Source organism: Nicotiana tabacum, chromosome 7, assembly GCF_000715075.1.
Source record: "Nicotiana tabacum cultivar K326 chromosome 7, ASM71507v2, whole genome shotgun sequence".
Classification (NCBI taxonomy): domain Eukaryota; kingdom Viridiplantae; phylum Streptophyta; class Magnoliopsida; order Solanales; family Solanaceae; genus Nicotiana; species Nicotiana tabacum.
Window position 1 is genome coordinate 129241237 of NC_134086.1, and position 21175 is coordinate 129262411.

A 21175-nucleotide genomic window follows, 5' to 3' on the forward strand; every position below is an offset into this window, starting at 1 on the left:
CCGACTACGTTTATTGGTATGATAATCTCCCCTTTATTATTTTGCTTGCCATGTTGAAGCCATTTAGGACCCGGGATGCAGGTATAATCTAATCCTGTAGGCCAAGTTGTTCCACGACCCTCGATCTGATTATGTTTGTTGAGCTACCTGGATCCCCTCGAACACGTTTAACTTGAATTTTATTTAAAAGAATAGAAATTACCAGGGCGTCATTGTGCGACTGAGATATGCCTTCTGCTTCCTCATCATAGAATGATAGGACGTCATCGGGCACATAGCTCCGAGTCCGTTTTTCTCTGGCGATCGACACCTTGGTGCGTTTGAGTACAAGTCTTTCTGGGATATTAACACCGCCAACGATCATGTGGATTAAATGTTGTGGTTCTTCCTGCTCGTTTTTTCTGCTTGCATCTCTCCCCCTAAAGTGATTCTTAGCTTGATCACCAAGGAATTCTCGAAGATGACCCTCGTTAAACAACCGAGCTACCTCATCCCTTAGCTGCCTACAGATTTCGGTTTTATGGCCATGTGTGCCATGATACTTACACCTAAAGTTTGGATTCCTTTGAGAAGGATCAGTTTGTATAGGCCTAGGCCACCTGGTATCTTTGATCCTTCTAATAGCTGATACAATCCTCGACGCATCTACATTAAAATTATACTCGACAATCGAGGTGCTTCCGTGGGGTCGGTATGTTTATCGAACCCATTCTTACTCATGAGTCCTCGAGAACTTTGACCTCGATCGTTTCTTTGACTATTCCAAGTAATGTTATAACTCGAGCGTTGTTTCTCCGATCGACATATGACTGATACCGTTCTTTGTTGAATCTTGATTCCCTGTCTGTATCCTTCGGGGGCTTAGCCGCCAGCCTACTAGGATGAACTGAGCCCGAGGGGGCTCTCAACTGGTTGTCTTCGACCCTAATCTTTGACTGGTAATGGTTATGTACGTCCGACCACGTCACAACTGGATACTCGATCAAATTCTGCTTTAGTTGTCGAGATGCAATCGAACTCCTTTCAGTCAAACCCTGCATAAAAGCCTGTACTGCCTAGTCATCCGAGACCGGTGGTAATTCTATGCGCTCCATCTGAAACCTAGACATGAACTCCCTCAATATCTCGTTGTTCCTTTATTTTATCTCGAAGACATCCCTCGTTGCCACCTTTATGGCCCCGGCATGTGCTTTCATGAAGGTGTCTGCTAACATAGCAAACTAATCAATAGAGTTACAAGGCAAGTTGTTATACCAGATCATAGCTCCTTTCGACAGTGTTTCTCCAAACTTTTTCAACAAAACTAATTCGATCTCATCATCATTCAAGTTATTTCCTTTGATCCCTTAAGTGTATGAAGTAATATGCTCGTTAGGGTCGGTTGTCCCATTGTATTTAGGTATATCGGGCATGCGAAACTTCTTGGAAATGGGCATCGGAACCACGCTCTGAGGGAATGGTTTTTGTATGAACTTTTTGGCATCTAAACCTTTCACGATCGGAGGTGCCCCCGATATTTGGTCAATACGGGAGTTATAAGTCGCCACCTTTTTGTCATTGTCTTCTATATTCTTTTCTCCGGACTCGATGCTCTTGGTGAGCTCTTCGAGCATCCTCATAATGGTGGAGTCAGTCCCCGAGTCATTTCCGTTCGACCTCTCTTGGGCTGGTTCAGCGTGCCGAGTGTTTTCTGGTTCAGCTATACTCAGAGTCTTATTTCGACTTTGAAGTTGAGCGATGATGGTCTGTTGAGCTTGCAGCATCTCGAATATCACACATTCCCCCATATCCCATTCCTTGTGTTCCTTGGCCACCAGATCGGGCTTCCCTGCGTACACTCCCTCCCGGGTCTGTACCTAAATCCGCGTTTAGAGCAATATGTGAACTAACATTAATTGGTTTCATATTTGGCACTTCCCCAGGGTTTACTGGTGGTACACCGATCCCTATATTGTTGTTTTCTCCAAGACTTCGTTGTCATGAACATGTGCGTTTAGCCTGAGAATCAAAAATTCTTGACAAGAAAAAGTGTAAAGTTAACGTGTGTTATGAGAATAAATAATGAAATAATCACTATTATCTTCAGCCCCATGGTGGGCGCTAAACTGTTTACCTCGAAAATACGAGTAACAACTAAATTTGATTTGTGATTTTAAAGATACGTGATTTAGTTCAATACTAATTAATAATCAAGAAATATGAAGTATAGATGAAGAAAATAAGTAAGATCAAACCAGTAGATAGGTCAATCTTGACCTCGAGCCTAGCGACCTCGAGACGGGCTAGAATAATAAAGCAAGAAAAGTAAAACTAAAGGACAATTCTAATGAACAATGATCAAAAAGTAAGTTAGTATAATATTTGCCAAATGATTCGATTATCTTACAAATGATTGGGGTCCCCTTTATATAGAAGAGGATTCCTAAATAAGGTACATTTCTATTTACAGTAAAGAATCTTATTGGGACAACTGTATAACCGCCTATTAAGGTTTTGTACTAATTCGTATAAATCAATTCCAGAATTACGCCATGATCTTGGGACGTGGCGAGAATCTTTTCCTTCTGTAACAAACTCATAACGACACTATCTCGGAGTTGGTCATACTTGGCTCCGGTGTTCCTCGAACACTTAGGTCTTTGAGCCTCTTATTCTGCCTTTGAGCCCGAGTTTGGTCTTCACTGAACTTCAGCCCTCGGTGCAACGTCTTGAACCTACTAAATCGGGGTACCTGATTTCACCGTATACACGTACAAACAAAATCACAATAAAAGAAAAAGAGTTGGACAATATAAAAGAACTTGAATAAGAAAATAAGGAGAGTTTGGATTCTCAGGCAGAAAAAATAATTAAAAAGCGTCTGCCACCTGTAAAATGAATTGCTAATAAGATAATAAATGACTTTTAATTGATGCTAATCTAGGCAACTAAAGAGAAAGATATTTGTAAGCGTGTTTGACGATAATTAATATCTAGTGATTCTACAGGTATAAATTTCTCAGTTAAATTAAATGCAATTGGATAGTTGACGTTATAATCTCGGTGGGATCAGTCCTTAATTCCTTTGTTAGATAACATAAACCACATGCTCAATGATCATGTCCTCTTGCTTTTTAGCAATTATTTTATTCCGTAAATCTAGATACTTTTTGAAAACTACAAAACCTAGAAAAAATAGATAAATAAGTTTCTATTATAGTATACATAGGAAAAACTCCCTATAATTTTTGGATGCTCCAATAAGTTTTATAATGAAGAAATTACACTCTATGTCACTTGGCCCACTATCCTAACAAAATACCGCCCATATTTTTCCTTCTTACCCGGTATGGCCCAGTTCTATATTGTTGAAATTTTTTTCACTTATTAGCCATCGCCGCCCCCACTCTTTTTCTTTATGCTGAGAAAATTTTTTGATTCCCAAATTCTCTTTCAGACTTTCTCCCCATCCCACTTTCTCTTTCATTTTCAATCTCTTGCTCCCCACCCCACTGTCTTTGTCGTCGACTAAATTTTAAGGGTGCAAAGGAAAGAGATTGAGCTGTTGAGAATTCTGATGATCATGAGTGCTAGCGGTGGACGTTACCGGCATATGATCTGACGGTTGAGATTTTTTAGGAAAAAACTTGGGTTTTCTCCGCTTGCTTTTGGTTTTGGATTTACGATTTTTCTTGCCCATGGACATACTTAGATCCCTTCACTTGTTCTTCTTGGTTTTTACACAGCGGCTCAATAGAATAAGTTCTTGTTCTTCTAAGTTATGAAATCTCCTTTTTGGGTTTTGGTAATTTTGCTTGTTCTTCTCCTTCTTCTTCTTCTCACTTTAAATAACTTCTGAATGGAGGAAGAATGATGTATATGTTGTATATACATATATATACGTTGTATAATCATGTATATTTGTGGGTATTCTCATAGTTATACAGAATTATACATGATTATACACAAGTATACAAGATTATACATAATTATAACCATGTATATTTGTGTGTATAACAATGTATATAAGGTGTTTAATAATGTAAATTTTTATTTTTTCCAGTGAAATAAGAATTTCCCTTACAAAACTTTAAATTTTGCAAAAAAATATAAAATAAAATTATAGACTCTAAGAATGAATATATTTTTATTTTTTACTTTAACTTCCTGATATTGTGAAGTTTAGGAAGTACTATACAGAGGGAAGTAAAAAATAAATAAGAATGAAAATAGTAAAAGGGTAAAGATAAAAATGAAAGAAAAAAGTGAAATTTGATTTAGGCGTTTTGGGTGTAGTTGATGAAGTTGTGGGTTAGGCGGTTGAAAATTATTTGTGGGCTACCGCATGAAAACTGTATTTGTGGGTTAGGCAGCTGAAAAGTGCTTTCCCCAAGTGTACTTATGTGAAATTATCCCTAAATAGTCCTAGACTATTTACTCCAAGAGCAGTTTAGAAAAAGAAATTATTTTCTTCTTAATATCTGAAAAAATCAAATATTATGACAAAAGGGTCAAAAAATCAATTAAAATGGACCGGAAGAAGTATTTACTTGTGTTTCGATTAATTTAATTGAAGCCTTGAAGTAAGAGCCTTATAATTACAGATTAATGGGCAAATTAGATTAATTAATGCCTTGGCCGGTTGGATGTCTCTTACTGTTCTTTAATTTTTAAGTTTCTTAAACTAATCGTATTATCTGTTTGCATTCTGGATTTAAATTATATATTCCATATTTCCAGTTGGCTTCCTATTGTCTAAGATTGATTACTTCATTTGTTTATCTTTAACTTACCTAATTTTCGCCAACCAAACACACCATTTTCCTATGGAAATGGGGAATGGTCCAATGTGGGCATCGATACAAATGATGCTCGTCACCCTTCTGAAAATCCCTTGCAAATTTAATTGAGTTTGACTTTTTAAAATTTTAAATTATCTAAAAATAATTACATGTAACTATCAATAGTTATAAATAAAATTGACAATTTGAAATTGAAGTAGACCATGCTTATAGCATGTTCAATAACATCGTGTTCTTAAAAAAAAGGGATCGTTACACAAATAGCTGGTCATATTCATTGTTTACTTTTTCTAATCATATATATAAGTTATACATTCATTATACATAATTATACATATATAATACATAAATTATGTATACATTATACCTCCACCGGCTATTTTTAGTTTAAGCGGTTGGGTGACCAGCTATTTGGGTTAATTCTCCTTAAAAAAATCACATTATTGTGCATATATTTAAATTAGATCCAAAATAAAATTGTACTAGTATGAAGTGGACAAAAGTACATGCCACGTTTAGACGTTTTGCTTTTGATTTCAGCCTCAAACAAGTAGGACTATTTGAGCCGAGGGTCTCCTGGAAACAACCTCTCTATCCTTCGGGGTAGGGGTAAGGTCTGCGTATATATTATCCTCTCCATACCCCACCTGTGAGATTATACAGGGTCGTTGTTGTTGTTGTTGAGATATGATGTAAAAAAGGATTTAAAGAATACTCCATTGTTTAATATCCCATACTTCTAGAGTTCTAGTATTGCCTTTTGAGAATATTTAGCTAAAATTGTGGCAACTTTCATGTTAACCGGAATTTTTTGAAAAGAAAATCGGATGATGATTAGGTATCTTAATATAGTATAGTAACTTGATAGGAAAATTTACTTTCTCTCGTTATATTATAAGAATTGAATAGCATTAAAACTAATGTTCTCATTATATAAAGATTTTAAACTTACTCAAAGAGAGTAACAATTTTTTTTTTAAAAATAGCGTTTTCGATTAAAGTAAATATTTAGAAGTATCATCAAATGAATTTACACAACCACCAAAGGATGTGGTGCAGCGGATGTAACTGCTTCCCCTTAACTAGAGGTCTTGTATTCAAATCCTAAGTATGATTTTTTTTTTAATAGAGAGCACTTCCCCAAATGAAACTGCGAATCCGAATATAGTAACAAAAAGATGCATTTACACAAAAGAAACCACAATTTGTTACAATAGTAGGAAACAGATAGGAAAAGAATGAAAAAAAAGGTCAAACAAGTACAAAAACCTTAGAAAGAATATAAAAACGCAAGTATACATTTAGAAATTGTGGTTTACTACCATCTCCCTTTATTAGCTGTTTGTGTGGATTTGTTAATATCATCTAACAAATTGCACTTTCTTTCTCTTTCGTATAAAAATAAAAATTAAAAATATTAGAGAAAAAAACAAATGCGAGAATCGGAGCCACCTTTTTTCTCTCCCCGCGTTCCCCTCTCTCTAGATTTTGTGCCCCAATCAAATCACACACATCCCTCTCATCTAGGGTTTCGTTTTCAACAATTCGGATCCAGCTCATAACCCAACCAAATCCATTTCCTTTTATGCTTCTAAATTCTTCTTCCAATGCTTACCATTTCTTTGTCTATTTTCTCCAATTGATCCCCTTTCCGTTTCTTCTCTGTAAGTCTCTATAGGGTTTCAAATTATCTTTTACAATTTTTGTGATTTTAAGCCCATTTTCATATTTAGTACTAATTTTTGGTGCTGCATTGCTGCTAAATTCTGAGATAACGACTGATTTTGTTTTTTTTTTGGTTTATTCCGAATTGGGGAATTAGGAATTGCAAAATGTCGGAGCAGGGAGTGGAAAAATGAGTGAGGCGGAGATTACGAGGATGAAGCAAAAGACAACTCCGGTACCGTTAGGGACACTAATTGGTCGGGAGTTGAGGAATAATGATAAAGTGGAGCAGCCGACATTGAAGTATGGACAAGCTGCATTAGCAAAAAAAGGGGAAGATTATTTCTTAATTAAGCCTGATTGTCAGAGAATTCCGGGCAATCCATTGACCTCTTTTTCAGTTTTTGCGGTAATTTAATTACTGTTTGTTTTACTGAATCTGTTAATTGTTTGTGGTATACCTACATTGTTAGTTTTGCTGTATGGATTTGCTGAATTTTGGGTTCTATTGAATAGATTTTTGATGGGCATAATGGTATCTCGGCTGCTATATTCGCGAAAGAGAATCTATTGAACAATGTTTTGAGTGCTATTCCTCAAGGAAGTAGCAGGGAAGAGTGGCTTCAAGCACTTCCTCGAGCACTAGTTGCAGGTTTTGTGAAAACTGATATAGAGTTTCAGCAAAAAGGCATGCTCCTAGCTCTATGCCTTTGATAACTTTTTGCTTCAAGGGGTGTCTTTCCCTTGCTTCAGTTGTTTAGGTTTATTAGTTCAATTTTGATATCATTGACAGGTGAGACATCTGGGACTACCGTGACGTTTGTTGTGATTGATGGGTGGACGATTACTGTTGCATCAGTTGGAGATTCTAGGTGCATATTGGATACCCAAGGAGGTGTGGTTTCTTTGTTGACTGTTGACCATCGATTAGAAGAGAATGAGGAGGAACGGGAGCGTGTTACTGCAAGTGGTGGTGAAGTAGGAAGGCTCAATGTTTTTGGGGGTAACGAGGTAAAAACATACCAGAAACTTGTGTAAAATTGTAATCTTAATTTTTGCTAACAGCTTCAGAAAAGATATACTGATGTTGAAATCCACTTGGTTTATAGGTTGGACCTCTACGTTGCTGGCCTGGTGGGTTATGCCTTTCAAGGTCTATTGGTGATACAGATGTTGGGGAGTTTATCGTTCCAATACCTCATGTCAAGCAAGTGAAGGTAACTTTAACATCGGACATTCTTTTGTCTTCTAGCAAAGTTCCATGTATGCATTTGTTTTTTAAATCTGAATAGAGAATACATATGTACGTAGATTTCAAATGCTGGTGGGAGGCTTATAATAGCCTCTGATGGTATATGGGATGCTTTATCATCGGATTCGGCAGCGCAGTCTTGCAGAGGTTTACCAGCAGAACTTGCCGCAAAGCTGGTTGTTAAGGTGTGGATGATTACAAAATCTCCTTCATTCAAAAAATTTCTTATCTGTGAGGTTTCCTCTAACTCTCAATGGGTTTACAACTCAGGAGGCTCTAAGGTCACGAGGTCTGAAGGATGATACAACCTGCTTGGTCGTTGATATTATTCCTTATGACCATCCTGTCTTGCCTCCAACGCCTAGGAAGAAACAAAATTTGCTCACTTCTTTTCTCTTTGGGAGAAGATCACAAAATGCAAGATCTAATAAGCTTTCTGCTGTTGGTGTTGTGGAAGAATTGTTTGAAGAGGGCTCTGCCATGCTTGCTGAGAGGTACTGCATTTTTTTTTGATTTTGGCATCATTGTTAATTATTTTTCTATATGAGAAATTTCCTATATAATTCTTGAATGTGGTGTGCCTTAGGTTTGTTGGCTTTTTAAAGTTATATCCTGGAAAGAGAAAAAATACTTGTCATATACCAATAGCTACTTATAATTCATATTTTACAAAACCAGATGAAAAAGTTCTCTACATAATTTTTTATCGTTGTGAAAGGTAAAATGCAGCAGCTCTAGTCTTTGGTTGCCTATAAGTGACCTAGTTGGAGGAGACATTCTATGATGTACTGATCTTTTTGTCAGAAGCTTGCTCCTCATGCCTTATCTATTTTCTTTAACATCTATTTGACTCTATCATTTCTTCTTTGTTGTCATGGATTTTTGCTCTCTTGGATGTGAATTTATTTGTTAGATGACAAATAAAAAGGTTGCCATTATCTCACTCATATTTTGGATGGAAGTTTTACCTGCTTTTCCTTCTCTGCTTATATTGATAAATTAGTAAAGTAGTGTGTTTGTCAAGAAAAAACTTAAGTTACTTGAACTTAACTAGGCACGTTATTAATTTTAGATATTAAAGCTTGTGAAGGATGATATTTTTTGGTCCACAGTACTGTGTTAAAAAAATTGGCAGTTATTCCCGTGACCTTGTCAAAAGATTGGATCAATAGGAAAAATTACTAATACATCTGCACCTTTTGCCATCTCAAAAAAAATAAAAATAATACATCTGCACATTGTGCTTTGTCTGTCTTTGCTTTACTGTTGGAGAGGTTTCAGAAATTTGGGAAGCTACACATGCTTGCATCTAAACCCAAGGCATGGTTATGTTACTGGTCTTCTATTCTCACAATCTCCCTTGATCTTGTTGGCGTAATTAGTAGATGACCTCATCCTGGTTATCCAAACGGTACTTAAAATCTTAGTACTTTGGAATCATAGATGATAGCAATCCACTACTCTTAGCACATATACTGGAGCATTTGATAAATGACGACTAATCTGTCTTGTCCTTTATTATTCTGTGGAGGCAGGTAAGTTATGCTGTAATATAGAAGGAAAAGATCTTTGGTGTGGGGAAACTGAAAGATGCAAATGTACAATTAGATATGACGAGGGTGTAGAGAAGACTAACATTGAACTACCATGAATTCAAGTGAGATATAATGGCAGGCGAGCCACTGAACTTGATACACTATGTAAGAATGAAATCTGAAAAAACTAGTGCAAAGTTACAAAAAACAGTTAAAAGTTTTGAAAATAAGCATAATGCAATATCAACTTTGTGACTCAGACTAGACAAAAAGTAAAAAAATCAACTTCCTTATTTTTTCATGAAGGTTAAAGAGTACACCATGACGTCCTTATTAGAAAAATGATCAAAAAAATAAAAATATGATGTTCTGACAAAAAAAAACAGCTATTTTCTTTGACGGGCTAGATATAGAAGGTAATTTAACCTTCAATTCTACTTCATGATGAGAAGCTGCTGCAGTCGAGTTGCTTTGGTATGGTTTCATGCGGATATATAGCAACTCAATATTCTAGTTGGATCACATGTAAGTCTAGGTTTAATTGAAAATTGCAGTTGTTTCTGTCTATCAGGCATATGATTTACATTGATCAACCTGTTAATGTAACTTGTGAGGATGTTCTTTTGCACTGATATTGTACCATGAATTATCTTGTTATTGTTGCTGAATAAGATCATAGAAAAATGGAAATGGATAGATCACATGAAGATAAGATTAAAAAGCATTTTACAGTAGACCACAGGGATAGTTATGAACGTTGTATTACAACTTTATTGTTTTTCAGTTTATTAATCTGTTTTTTTCCTGACTTTATACCCACTGCAGTGTTACCCTAACTTTATATTTCTTTTCTGACCCTACAGGCTTGGTAAAGATTTTCCTCTGGATTCTAGCTCTGGGCTCTTTAGATGTGCTGTTTGCCAAGCGGATCAGCCCGCAAGTGAGGGCTTATCTGTAAACTCAGGCCCTTTCTTTTCACCTGCATCAAAGCCATGGGAAGGCCCCTTCCTTTGTGCAACTTGTCGGAGGAAGAAAGACGCAATGGAAGGAAAAAGACCTAGTAGACCTACAATAACTGCTTAATCTGGTAACCTAGTATATGATGATATATTTTTTGCCTGGCGTGTGGACATGCTTGGTTCTCAATATGCAGTGGTTATTGCTATAGAAGTAGTGTGCAAGGAATTTGTACTGATACTAGAAGTCAGTAGATGTTTTGAGAACAGTAAAAGTTTGTGTTAATTCTTCTTTGTCCCAGCACTTGCTGACCAAGAACGGACAGTCCTGATGCCTATGATTGTATTAATTTGATTACTAACAGCTTGAATGATTGTAAGTAACGAAATGATGATTGTGAAAATATTGTTTAGTAAAAGTGTCTTCATTTGTGATTGATCATTGCTACAGCTCTCATTTGAGGCACAGATTGTTTTATAAATTGACAATGTTCCTCTGCAGCTTTAATCTTCTGTTTTCGTTTGGAACTTGCTAAAATGTTATGGGCTTCAATTATTTAGGAGGTTAAATTTTCCACTGGGATGGTTCTTCGGCTTGTAAAACTGAATGGTCTACTACCGAATGAGCTTGATTTTCATTTTCTCAACTCAGGGAAATGGTCTAATAGGAAAATGCCAAGTACAAGATTGTTGGTGATTTTTACCCATATTACTTTTGTTTAAAATTTTAAAAATTAATTGGTCTGGAAATTATACATCCGACAGTAGAAAATGCTAGAGTAGCTGTCTTCTTTGATACTTCTATTTTACTCGTTAAAATCATCATTTTGTCATAAAAGAGGTACTCCATAATAATGTATTGACGACCGAGGATATGATCGAACTTTCATGAAGACCAGCCAAACCGTTGCTTTCATTTTTCTAGAACACAACCATTGCTCCTGGGAAAGAAAAAGATAAACAATGTTGCACTTTTGAGGCAAACTTTTAATATGAAAAAAAGAAGTTACCTGTTACTTCATTTTAATTTATGTGATGTAGTTCGATTGAACCTGAAGTTTAAGAATGAAATACTTTTGGAATTTGTAATCTTAAATATGTCATAGATTTTATAGCTATTAAAATTTACTGTTAACAATACAATGAGAAATTTAAGTTAAATTATTATTTCAAAGGGTGAAATCATTTTGATCCCCCAACTTCGTCTTAAAAATCAAACTCCTCCTCCAATATTAAACAATAAACATTCTGTTCCCCAAACTCAATTATATTTTTAAAATACCTATTTTACCCTCAATTTTTGGTACGTACTAAATTACGCGACACATCAAATATTTACACTATATTTATCATTTGTAGCTATACTTTCAGCCAATTTATCATTTGTAGCTATGTTTGAATTTTATAGCAAATCCATGAAATAAGAGATTAATTGTTTTGAACTGAAACAAGAGAGCAAAAAACTCTCGTAGCTTAATTGATTAGAGTTCCCACTTACGCGATACACGTTGTATCCTTTGTATACACCCCTATATACAGTCGATATAAGTTGTATCCTTTGTATGCACCCTTAATTCTGCCTTAGTTACAATTGATACATATTGCATTCGCTGCACGAATGAATACAATTGCGCGAACGAATACAATTGATATAAGTTATATTTGTTGCGCGTTTAAATACAAGTGATACAAATTAGTAACAATTAAATAGTAGCTACGAATAGTAATTAGGCAAACTGTAATTACTAGGCTCTAAACAATAGTGATTTATGAAAATTCCTCTAAACGAAACGATACAAGAATGAAAATGGAGGGACTGAAAATGTAAGTCCTATATGAAAGCCCATGATAAGCAATCCTGGAGCCTGTCGGAATCCATAAGGTGTAAATTCTGCTCCGTCAACATATATTTCTCAACAGAAAATGAACATTGGATGGGTCAAGCAGGTATAGCGAGCTTATAACTTTAAAATTAAATTGGTTAAAATAGCACGAGCTAGTCATTTTTCGTACTGGTCATTCAAAAATAGCCAGCATTTGCAAAGTCATTGAAAAATAGCCACTATTTTGCTGCAACAGGAAGCGGTCCAACATAATATACTGGAGATCGGTACACCTATGTATGAACTTCCAGCATATTATGCTGGAACTCCAACACGAGGAAAGTTCCAGCATAATATACTGGAAATTGGAGCATCTGTGTATGAACTTCCAGCATATTATACTGGACCGGTATATTATACTGGAACTCCAGTATATTATGCTCGAGTTCCAATATACTTGTGTTGGAACTCCATTATAATATGCTGGAGTTCCAGTATACTTATGCTGGAACTCCAGTAAATTATGCTGAAGTATTTTCCGGATTTTGAACAGTGTTTTCGTTCAAATTTATCTTTACATGAAAAATAACTAAATTTCGATACTTTTAAAACTGTGACTATTTTTAAATAACCACTTGTAAATCTGACTATTTTTGAATTTCTCCCGTTAAATTGAGCTTGATTGTAATGGGTGTTAGGTATGCTGGCCTTTTTGATTTTGACCCAAAAAAATTTCGAACACACAGACACACAAGGATTTTGATTTTTGGGCTAAAAGAAAACCAATGGAAAAGCTAAACAAAACAGTTTCCTTTTCCAAGAGATCTTAATCATTAATGCTAACCTCTATAGCTTCAATATTCTTCAGGTTAACTTGGGCTTCTCATGCATTTGTCCGGTGGCATAGCTTCACCATATTCATTCTTTACTTTTTCTAATTATATACATAGTTTATATTTTGATTATACATATATAATACATAAATTAGGCACATATTATACTTTCACCGACTATTTTTAGTTTGAACGAGCTATTTGGATTAATTCTTCATCTAATTGCCCAAAAATAAGGAGCTTCCCCAATTTGTTTCATAATTTTGTGGGATAACATTTTATGCTTGGCATATTCTCTTTTCAATTTTTATTAGTTGTTGACCCACAGAATTGTTCATGTTGAGAGCCAAAAAGGAAAAACAATTTTAATTAATTTATTCACTAAAATTTATTATTCATATAAAAGATTTCTCACGATTTCTAAAATTCCACCTCACTTTAGCTGCGCCAAAAATTATATACATTTGGTAATCGAAAATATATATATATATATATATATATATATATATATATATATATATATATATATATATATATATATATATATATATATATATATATATATATATATATATATATATATATATATATATATATATATATATATATATATATATATATATATATATATATATTGAGAGTGGCTATACAATGTCATTTCCCCATTTATCAATTTACACATCCACCAAGAATTGGCCCTTCCAGGCAATGCTTTATATAAGTTCAATCTAATTGAAACGCATATCAGATGCATTGTGATAATACTAGTTGCAGCTGGTCGAAATATTTTCTTTTTAGTAATTTGGGTCTATCTCGAACAACAACAAAAGTCAAATATGTATTTAGTTGGATATTAACTTTATATAATTTGTTAATAATCCTGGAGTTGTCCATAAATAATTTATTCTGGCAAAATAGTCCACGCATTTTTTTTTCTCGCAATAGAACTCACTGGTTTGACATTGATAAAATTTTGAAAGCCATGCAGAGCACGACCTTGCCCCTGAAAAATAGAAAAACAAAGAGCACGACTTTACATCTTTCAAACTAATAACCCTCTACTTCTCTAAAGGTCCTTTACATTATTTTTTCTCCTCAAATTTGTCAGCCATGCTCCTTCAATATATTTTATAGAGAAACAAGAAGTCTATCCTCCAGAAGTCAAATTAGCTTTTAATTGAAGAACCAAATGGAAAAAATATTATTTGACTTGAAGAACCAAATCTTTCCACAAAGATTTTCTCTCCATTCTAACTTTAATTAGCAAATATAATCTTAAATAATTAATGAAAGTGCCCAATAGCCCGGCGGATGTTTCGATACTCCATAAGGAGCTTCATTAGTTGTTATTTTCTTTCGGCAAATATAATCTCAAATAATTAATGAAAGTGACTCCATTTTGTTTTAAAGTTGCTCACCACAAGAAATATTCGCATTGGCTAAAAATAAGTACCCTGCTCGGAGAAAAAGAAGAAGAAATATAGCGAAAAAGTCAAATAAGGAATAAAATAAATAACAAAATGAATGTTGGTTTGCTTTCTCTCAAATGGAAACTGATAAATTTATCACATTAAATAAGGAAAGGAAAACTGATCACTTTACTAGATCAAAATGGGTTGAAGAGAAGTGACTTTTTTTTTTGTTGGTTAAAGGGTGCATTTCTAACATATATTAAACATTACCCGTTAGGGTATAAACAGTAGCATTGTTTATCGGGGGATATATGAGTTCCCCCGCGCTATGAGCAAAATTAGTATTATTACAATCCAAAATTTGTCTTCAGAAAACAGTTCTAGCGATGTCTGTCCAAAAAGCAGGAGTAGCAAACACCAGAGGAATTGTTGTTACATAAAGTCTACCAAAAAAATCCCTCTTGGCACCTTCCTTTGCCAGCAGATCAGCTACTTTGTTCATTTCCCTGTGCTTCACCACCATGTCTCCAAGCCTTTGGATGATTGACCTGCATTCAAAGATAATTGAATCAAAAATATGGTTTCCGTTGTTCAGCATTCTTATTACATCGGTAGAATCAGTGTTGATTTCCAGAAGCGTTAACTATCTTTCTTCAGCAATCTGTTCTGCTTGTGTTGGTAGTGCGGCCTAAGTTTGTCTTTGTGTATTCCTTCTTTATAAGGTATTCGTTTCGCTTTCACTATGAATTTTTCTCCTAGAAATACAAGGAACTCGTAAAGGAAGTATTACTCTAGTCGATCGTAAATATTGATCGTTTTAACAAATTAAAGAGAAAGTTTTAAAATATTTTTAAAAAGTCTTTCTTTTTTTCTTTAAATTCCAAGTAGTTGAGTGCTAATTAAATGAGACGCTTATGAAAGAGAGACAAAAATGATAATTAAAAAATATTCTTATGATTTTGTCTGCTAATATTTTTTTAAGAGGTGTACAAAAAATGTTGAATATGTCTTCATCCCACATCGGTGAGGGACTTGTATTTGGGGGAGAATTTCTCCCTATAAAAGGGGGTCTAATATTTAGGATTTAAACACACCTCTCATTTGCCTTCGTATCTTCTTAAGGCATTTGTATCTTCTCTCTTTAGTATTATTTTATTTGTATTTTTGGAGTGGAATAAAATATTGGTTGTGTCCGAGGAAGTAGGCAAAACTAGCCGAACCTCGTAAATTCTGGTGTTTCTTTTATTGTTGTATTATTGTCTTATTTATTATTTAGTGGATGCCATAATTTTTGGTATAATAGTTATGACTCATTCACACTATATATATTTGGCTTCCGCAACAATTGGTATCAGAGCCAAGGTACTGTCTAAGTATGCTCTGTGGTTGCAGCATAGTCTGATCTTTCACATCAGAAAAGATTTATCTTTGTAACTGTGTCAAGGTTCTGTCTGAGTATGCTCTGTGGTGGCAGCTTAGTCTGATCTTCCACACCAGAAAGGAAATAATCTTGATTTGTGTCGTCAGCTATTAAATAATATTTGTGTCAAAGATGGGAGACAATAAATAAGAAGAATCTACATCAAGTGTCAACAATACATCATCATTGGCATCTTCTCTTATGACAAGAATTGTGTCAAATGCGAAATTTGCGGTAGAAATTTTTGACGGGTCATGACATTTTGGGATGTGGCAAGGCGAAGTTCTAGATGTCCTTTTTCAACAAGGGCTAGATCTTTCTATTGAAGAAAAGAGACCAGATGTTATTGGAGAAGAAGATTGGAGAATTATCAATCGTGTTGCTTGCGATACCATTCGATCCTACCTTGCTAGAGAGCAGAAATATCCATACACAAAGGAAACTTCTGCAAGTAAATTATGGAAAGCACTGGAGGATAAATTTTTGAAGAAAAACAGTCAAAATAAATTGTACATGAAGAAGAGACTGTTTCGCTTCACCTATGTTCCTGGTACCACGATGAATGAACATATCACCAGTTTCAATAAGTTGGTCACATATTTGCAAAATATGGATACAACTTTTGATGATGGTTGTCGCACCTCCTTTTTCCGGCACCGCGAGGTGCGTAAGGAGTTTTTTCCAATTAAAGGATAGTCGAAACGGGATTGATTTAATTATTTCAGAGTCGCCACTTGGGAGATTTAGGGTGTCCCAAGTCACCAATTTTAATCCCGAATCGAGGAAAAGAATGACTCTATATTACAATCTGCGTACCAGAAATCTGGATAAGGAATTCTGTTAACCCGGGAGAAGGTGTTAGGCATTCCCGAGTTCCGTGGTTCTAGCACGGTCGCTCAATTGTTATATTCGGCTTATTTATCTGATTTTTAATACAATTATGAACCATGTGCAAATTTTATCTTTTACCGCTTTATTATTATAATTATTATTTTTTAGGAATGTGAACATCGTTTAAAACATATCTTTGGATTGTGTCACATGAAATGCACCCACAATACGAAACATATTTTATTTGATGTTTTAGGATTTAGATTTGGGTCGCATGAAATGCGCATCCGAGTTTAAGAAGGTAAAATTAATTAAATCGCGCCTAAAGAGTCTAGCGCGTCATTATCTTTGGGGAAGGAAGTGAAATTCACTAAACAATCCATCCCAAATTCTAAGTAATTTTTTTTAATAATTAAATAAATAAATGAGATTAGAGAATCCTGTAAATTTGTATTATTTACATCTATTTATTTTTAGCGAAATCCTTTAAGAATATCCTTTAATGACTACCTTTTTATTATTACTAAGTTTTTTTATAAATATAAAATCAATATCTACATTCTTGAAAATGACATATTAAATAGAAGAGAAAAACAAATATTAACAGAAAGTAATAAAATTATAATCATAAATACAACATGGAATTATCGAAAAGTAAAAAAAAACAAAAAAAAAAAAAACTAATTATCCCATAGTTGGATTAAAATTCAAATTGTTAGTAAGACTTAAGCTTATTGAAACTAATTATTTACAAATACTGAAAATTGAAAGAAATAAAAATAAAAACTTGAGTACTAAATCATATTTCTAAAAATTTAAACAATTTAACATTAACTAACTTTGTTTTAATTCATCATGTCCTAATACTTGTTCGCAAACTAATTCATGTTATAACTGAAATTGACTACAGTAGTGGGGCAGCAGCTCGCGAAATAAGCCGTGGTTGTTCGAGCTGTTCGCAGTTGAAGACGAAGCAGTAATGGAGGTCGTTCGGATGGGGAAGATGAAGCAGAAGCAATAAGAAGCAGAAGGATCGCAGCTGCTCGTCGAGGAAGGAGATGAAACAAGCAGCGATTGAGTTTTCCTTCCATTTTGGCCGAGGTTTTTCCGGCGACGCAGCGGCGAAGTAGATGGGGAGGTCGACGTGGATGGTGGTCGTTTGGAGACGAAGAAGCAACAAAAGGGTCAGCCATGGATGGGGTCTTTGAGCTTTTGGAGAAGAAAGAGCAAAATGGGTGTTGGGCGGATGCTTTCTTAGTTTTAGGGTTTTTGGCTTTGTTTTTATTTTTTATTTTTTTTGTTTTGTGTTGTAAAATGTAAGACAAAGGGGTTTGGGTCTTTTGGGTTATGGACTGGGTCGACCCAGTTCGAAATGGACCGGGTCATGGGGAAGATTGGACAATTGTTTGGGCTTGGGGTTGAAATTTGAAGAAGAGGCTCAATTCCGACTTTCTTTATATTTTCGCTTTCTTTTCTTCTTTTATTTCTCTAAACTAAATTATAAAAATACTTAAACTATTATTAAGAATTAAATTAAGTTATAAAAGTGCAAATTAACTCCCAATAACAATTAACACACAATTAAGTATTAACTAAGCATAAAATTGTATATTTGGACATTAAATGCTAAAAATGCAAACGATGCTTATTTTTGTAATTTTTTAATTTTTGTAAAACAAATTTAATTACTAACAACTATAGAATTAAATCCTACATGCAAAATGCGACATATTTTTGTATTTTTTATTAATTTATCAAATAAACACGCACAGACAAATACAAATAATTATTCAAAATATCACAAAATTGCACACCAAAGAAAAATCATTTTATTTTTGGATTTTTTGGGAGTAATTCTCATATAGGGCAAAAATCACATGCTTACAGCTGCCCCTCTTTGCCCGGATACACGAAGGGTTTTCGTGCAAAGATAAAGCGAGCGATTTTTGCCCATCCGAGTACTCCGTGTGAAGCATTTTTTGAAAAAGATTTGACCGAACCTTTGCTTCAAAGGTTTCCTACATATCCTGGGCTAAACAGGAATCAGGTCAATGTAGTTCGGGAAGTTTTTGGTAGCTGGGACTACCGTGGGACTGCGATGTTACTGCTGTTGCATGCTGTTATCACTGCTTACCGATCTCCTTGTTACACCGTGCTTAAAAGAAAACAAGAAGCTAGGCTAGACCAAAATTTGTTCTTGTTGCCTTGCTTTCTTGTCGGCTTGTGTTTCCTCCGGTGCTTTTCTTCCGATGCTTTTCTTCCTTTTGACACATGGACTTGAGTTTATGCTGGGACCTCTTGTTGCAACCTTCCGCTTCCCGGTGCTGGGGATTTTATTGTTTACTGCTGGGGATTCCTGTTGTAACCTTCCGCCTTCTGGTGGGGTTACTGATTCCAAAATCTGTAATACAAGACTAAAAAGTTGCTTCAATGCAAAATTATGAAATGTATGCCCGCATTATACTGGTGGGCGACCTAGAGCTGAAAGTATTCCCGCATTTTACTGGTGGGCGACCTAGAACATGAATGTATTCCCGCATTTTACTGGTGGACGACCTAGAACTGAAATGTATTCCCACATTTTACTGGTGGGCGACCTAGAACTGAAATGTATTCCCGCATTTTACTGGTGGGCGACCTAGAACAGAAAGTATTCCCGCATTTTACTGGTGGGCGACCTAGAACATAAAGTATTCCCGCATTTTACTGGTGGGCGACCTAGAACTGAAATGTATTCCCGCATTCTACTGGTGGGCGACCTAGAACTGAAATGTATTCCCGCATTTTACTGGTGGGCGACCTAGAACTGAAATGTATTCCCGCATTCTACTGGTGGGCGACCTAGAACTGAAATGTATTCCCGCATTTTACTGGTGGGCGACCTAGAACTGAAATGTATTCCCGCATTCTACTGGTGGGCGACCTAGAACTGAAATGTATTCCCGCATTTTACTGGTGGGCGACCTAGAACTGAAATGTATTCCCGCATTTTACTGGTGGGCGACCTAGAACTGAAATGTATTCCCGCATTTTACTGGTGGGCGACCTAGAACTGAAATGTATTCCCGCATTCTACTGGTGGGCGACCTAGAACTGAAATGTATTCCCGCATTTTACTGGTGGGCGACCTAGAACTGAAATGTATTCCCGCATTTTACTGGTGGGCGACCTAGAACTGAAATGTATTCCCGCATTTTACTGGTGGGCGACCTAGAACAGAAAGTATTCCCGCATTTTACTGGTGGGCGACCTAGAACATAAAGTATTCCCGCATTTTACTGGTGGGCGACCTAGAACTGAAATGTATTCCCGCATTTTACTGGTGGGCGACCTAGAACTGAAATGTATTCCCGCATTATACTGGTGGGCGACCTAGAACTTAAAAGTATTCCCGCATTCTACTGGTGGGCGACCTAGAACTGAAATGTATTCCCGCATTTTACTGGTGGGCGACCTAGAACAGAAAGTATTCCCGCATTTTACTGGTGGGCGACCTAGAACAGAAAGTATTCCCGCATTTTACTGGTGGGCGACCTAGAACAGAAAGTATTCCCGCATTTTACTGGTGGGCGATCTAGAACAGAAAGTAAAAGGACAGAAATGTATGCCTCTGTTATATGGGCGGGCTCCCAACTTCAATGCTAACTTATGAGGAAATGCGTCTCCTATGGGTAAAAGTAAACTTAGGAGGAAATGCGTCTCCTATGGGTAAACTAAACTTAGGAGGAAATGCGTTTCCTATGGGTAAAAGTAAATTTAGGAGGAAATGCGTCTCCTATGGGTAAACTAAACTTAGGAGGAAATGCGTCTCCTATGGGTAAACTAAACTTAGGAGGAAATGCGTTTCCTATGGGTAAAACTAAACTTAGGAGGATATGCGTCTCCTATGGGTGAAACTAACTTAGGAAGTGCGTCTCTTATTAGCAGAACTAGACTTAGGAAGTGCGTCCCCTATTGGCAAAGGCGTGGAATGTATTCCCTTGTTATACAGGTGGGCGCCTAAAATATGCAATGGACAGACAAGAAAAGAATTCCTCTCGTTATTTAGGTGGGCGTCTGGCTTCAACAACAACTTTGAAAATAAAATCCTATTCGAGGGCGGATGAACCCAAAATATCCTATTCGAGGGCGGATGAACCCAAAATATCCTATTCGAGGGCGGATGAACCCAAAATATCCTATTCGAGGGCGGATGAACCCAAAATATCCTATTCGAGGGCGGATGAACCCAAAATATCCTATTCGAGGGCGGATGAACCCACAATATCCTATTCGAGGGCGGATGAACCCAAAATATCCTATTCGAGGGCGGATGAACCCAAAATATCCTATTCGAGGGCGGATGAACCCAAAATATCCTATTCGAGGGCGGATGAACCCAAAATATCCTATTCGATGGCGGATGAACCCAAAATATCCTATTCGAGGGCGGATGAACCCAAAATATCCTATTCGAGGGCGGATGAACCCAAAATATCCTATTCGAGGGCGGATGAACCCAAAATATCCTATTCGAGGGCGGATGAACCCAAAATATCCTATTCGAGGGCGGATGAACCCAAAATATCCTATTCGAGGGCGGATGAACCCAAAATATCCTTAAGATTTGAAAATGTCTTACCTCGAATACTTGCTGGGAATAACATTGTTGGGGAATTATTTACTTA

The 21175-nt window shown here is 35.9% G+C and overlaps 1 protein-coding gene across 4 annotated transcripts; it reads left to right on the forward strand.

Annotated features, from left to right (window-relative positions):
• Positions 1-6202: 6202 nt before the first annotated feature.
• On the forward strand, positions 6203-10608 carry LOC107772254 (putative protein phosphatase 2C 5). 4 transcript variants are annotated; one of them, XR_012693533.1, is made up of 10 exons: positions 6203-6445; positions 6604-6855; positions 6963-7134; positions 7240-7457; positions 7556-7663; positions 7758-7883; positions 7969-8192; positions 9234-9398; positions 9686-9758; positions 10097-10287. XR_012693533.1 is itself a non-coding variant. In XM_016591749.2 (8 exons), the coding sequence occupies exons 2-8, from the start codon at positions 6637-6639 to the stop codon at positions 10314-10316; spliced, it is 1287 nt and encodes a 428-aa protein (XP_016447235.1). In that variant the 5' UTR covers positions 6206-6445; positions 6604-6636; the 3' UTR covers positions 10317-10608. The 4 variants fall into 4 exon arrangements, 1 of the variants encoding a protein (XP_016447235.1); XR_001645029.2 differs by lacking the exon at positions 9686-9758 and having other exon boundaries at positions 10097-10608; XR_012693532.1 differs by lacking the exon at positions 9686-9758 and having other exon boundaries at positions 9234-9372.
• The last annotated feature ends 10567 nt before the right edge of the window (positions 10609-21175 follow it).

Coding starts and splice junctions, on each gene's coding strand:
- LOC107772254 (XM_016591749.2), top strand. CDS start 6,637: ATGAGTGAGGCGGAGATTACGAGGATGAAGCAAAAGACAACTCCGGTA. Junction 7,135..7,239: donor TATAGAGTTTCAGCAAAAAG/GCATGCTCCTAG, acceptor TATCATTGACAG/GTGAGACATCTGGGACTACC. Junction 7,884..7,968: donor CCGCAAAGCTGGTTGTTAAG/GTGTGGATGATT, acceptor TTTACAACTCAG/GAGGCTCTAAGGTCACGAGG.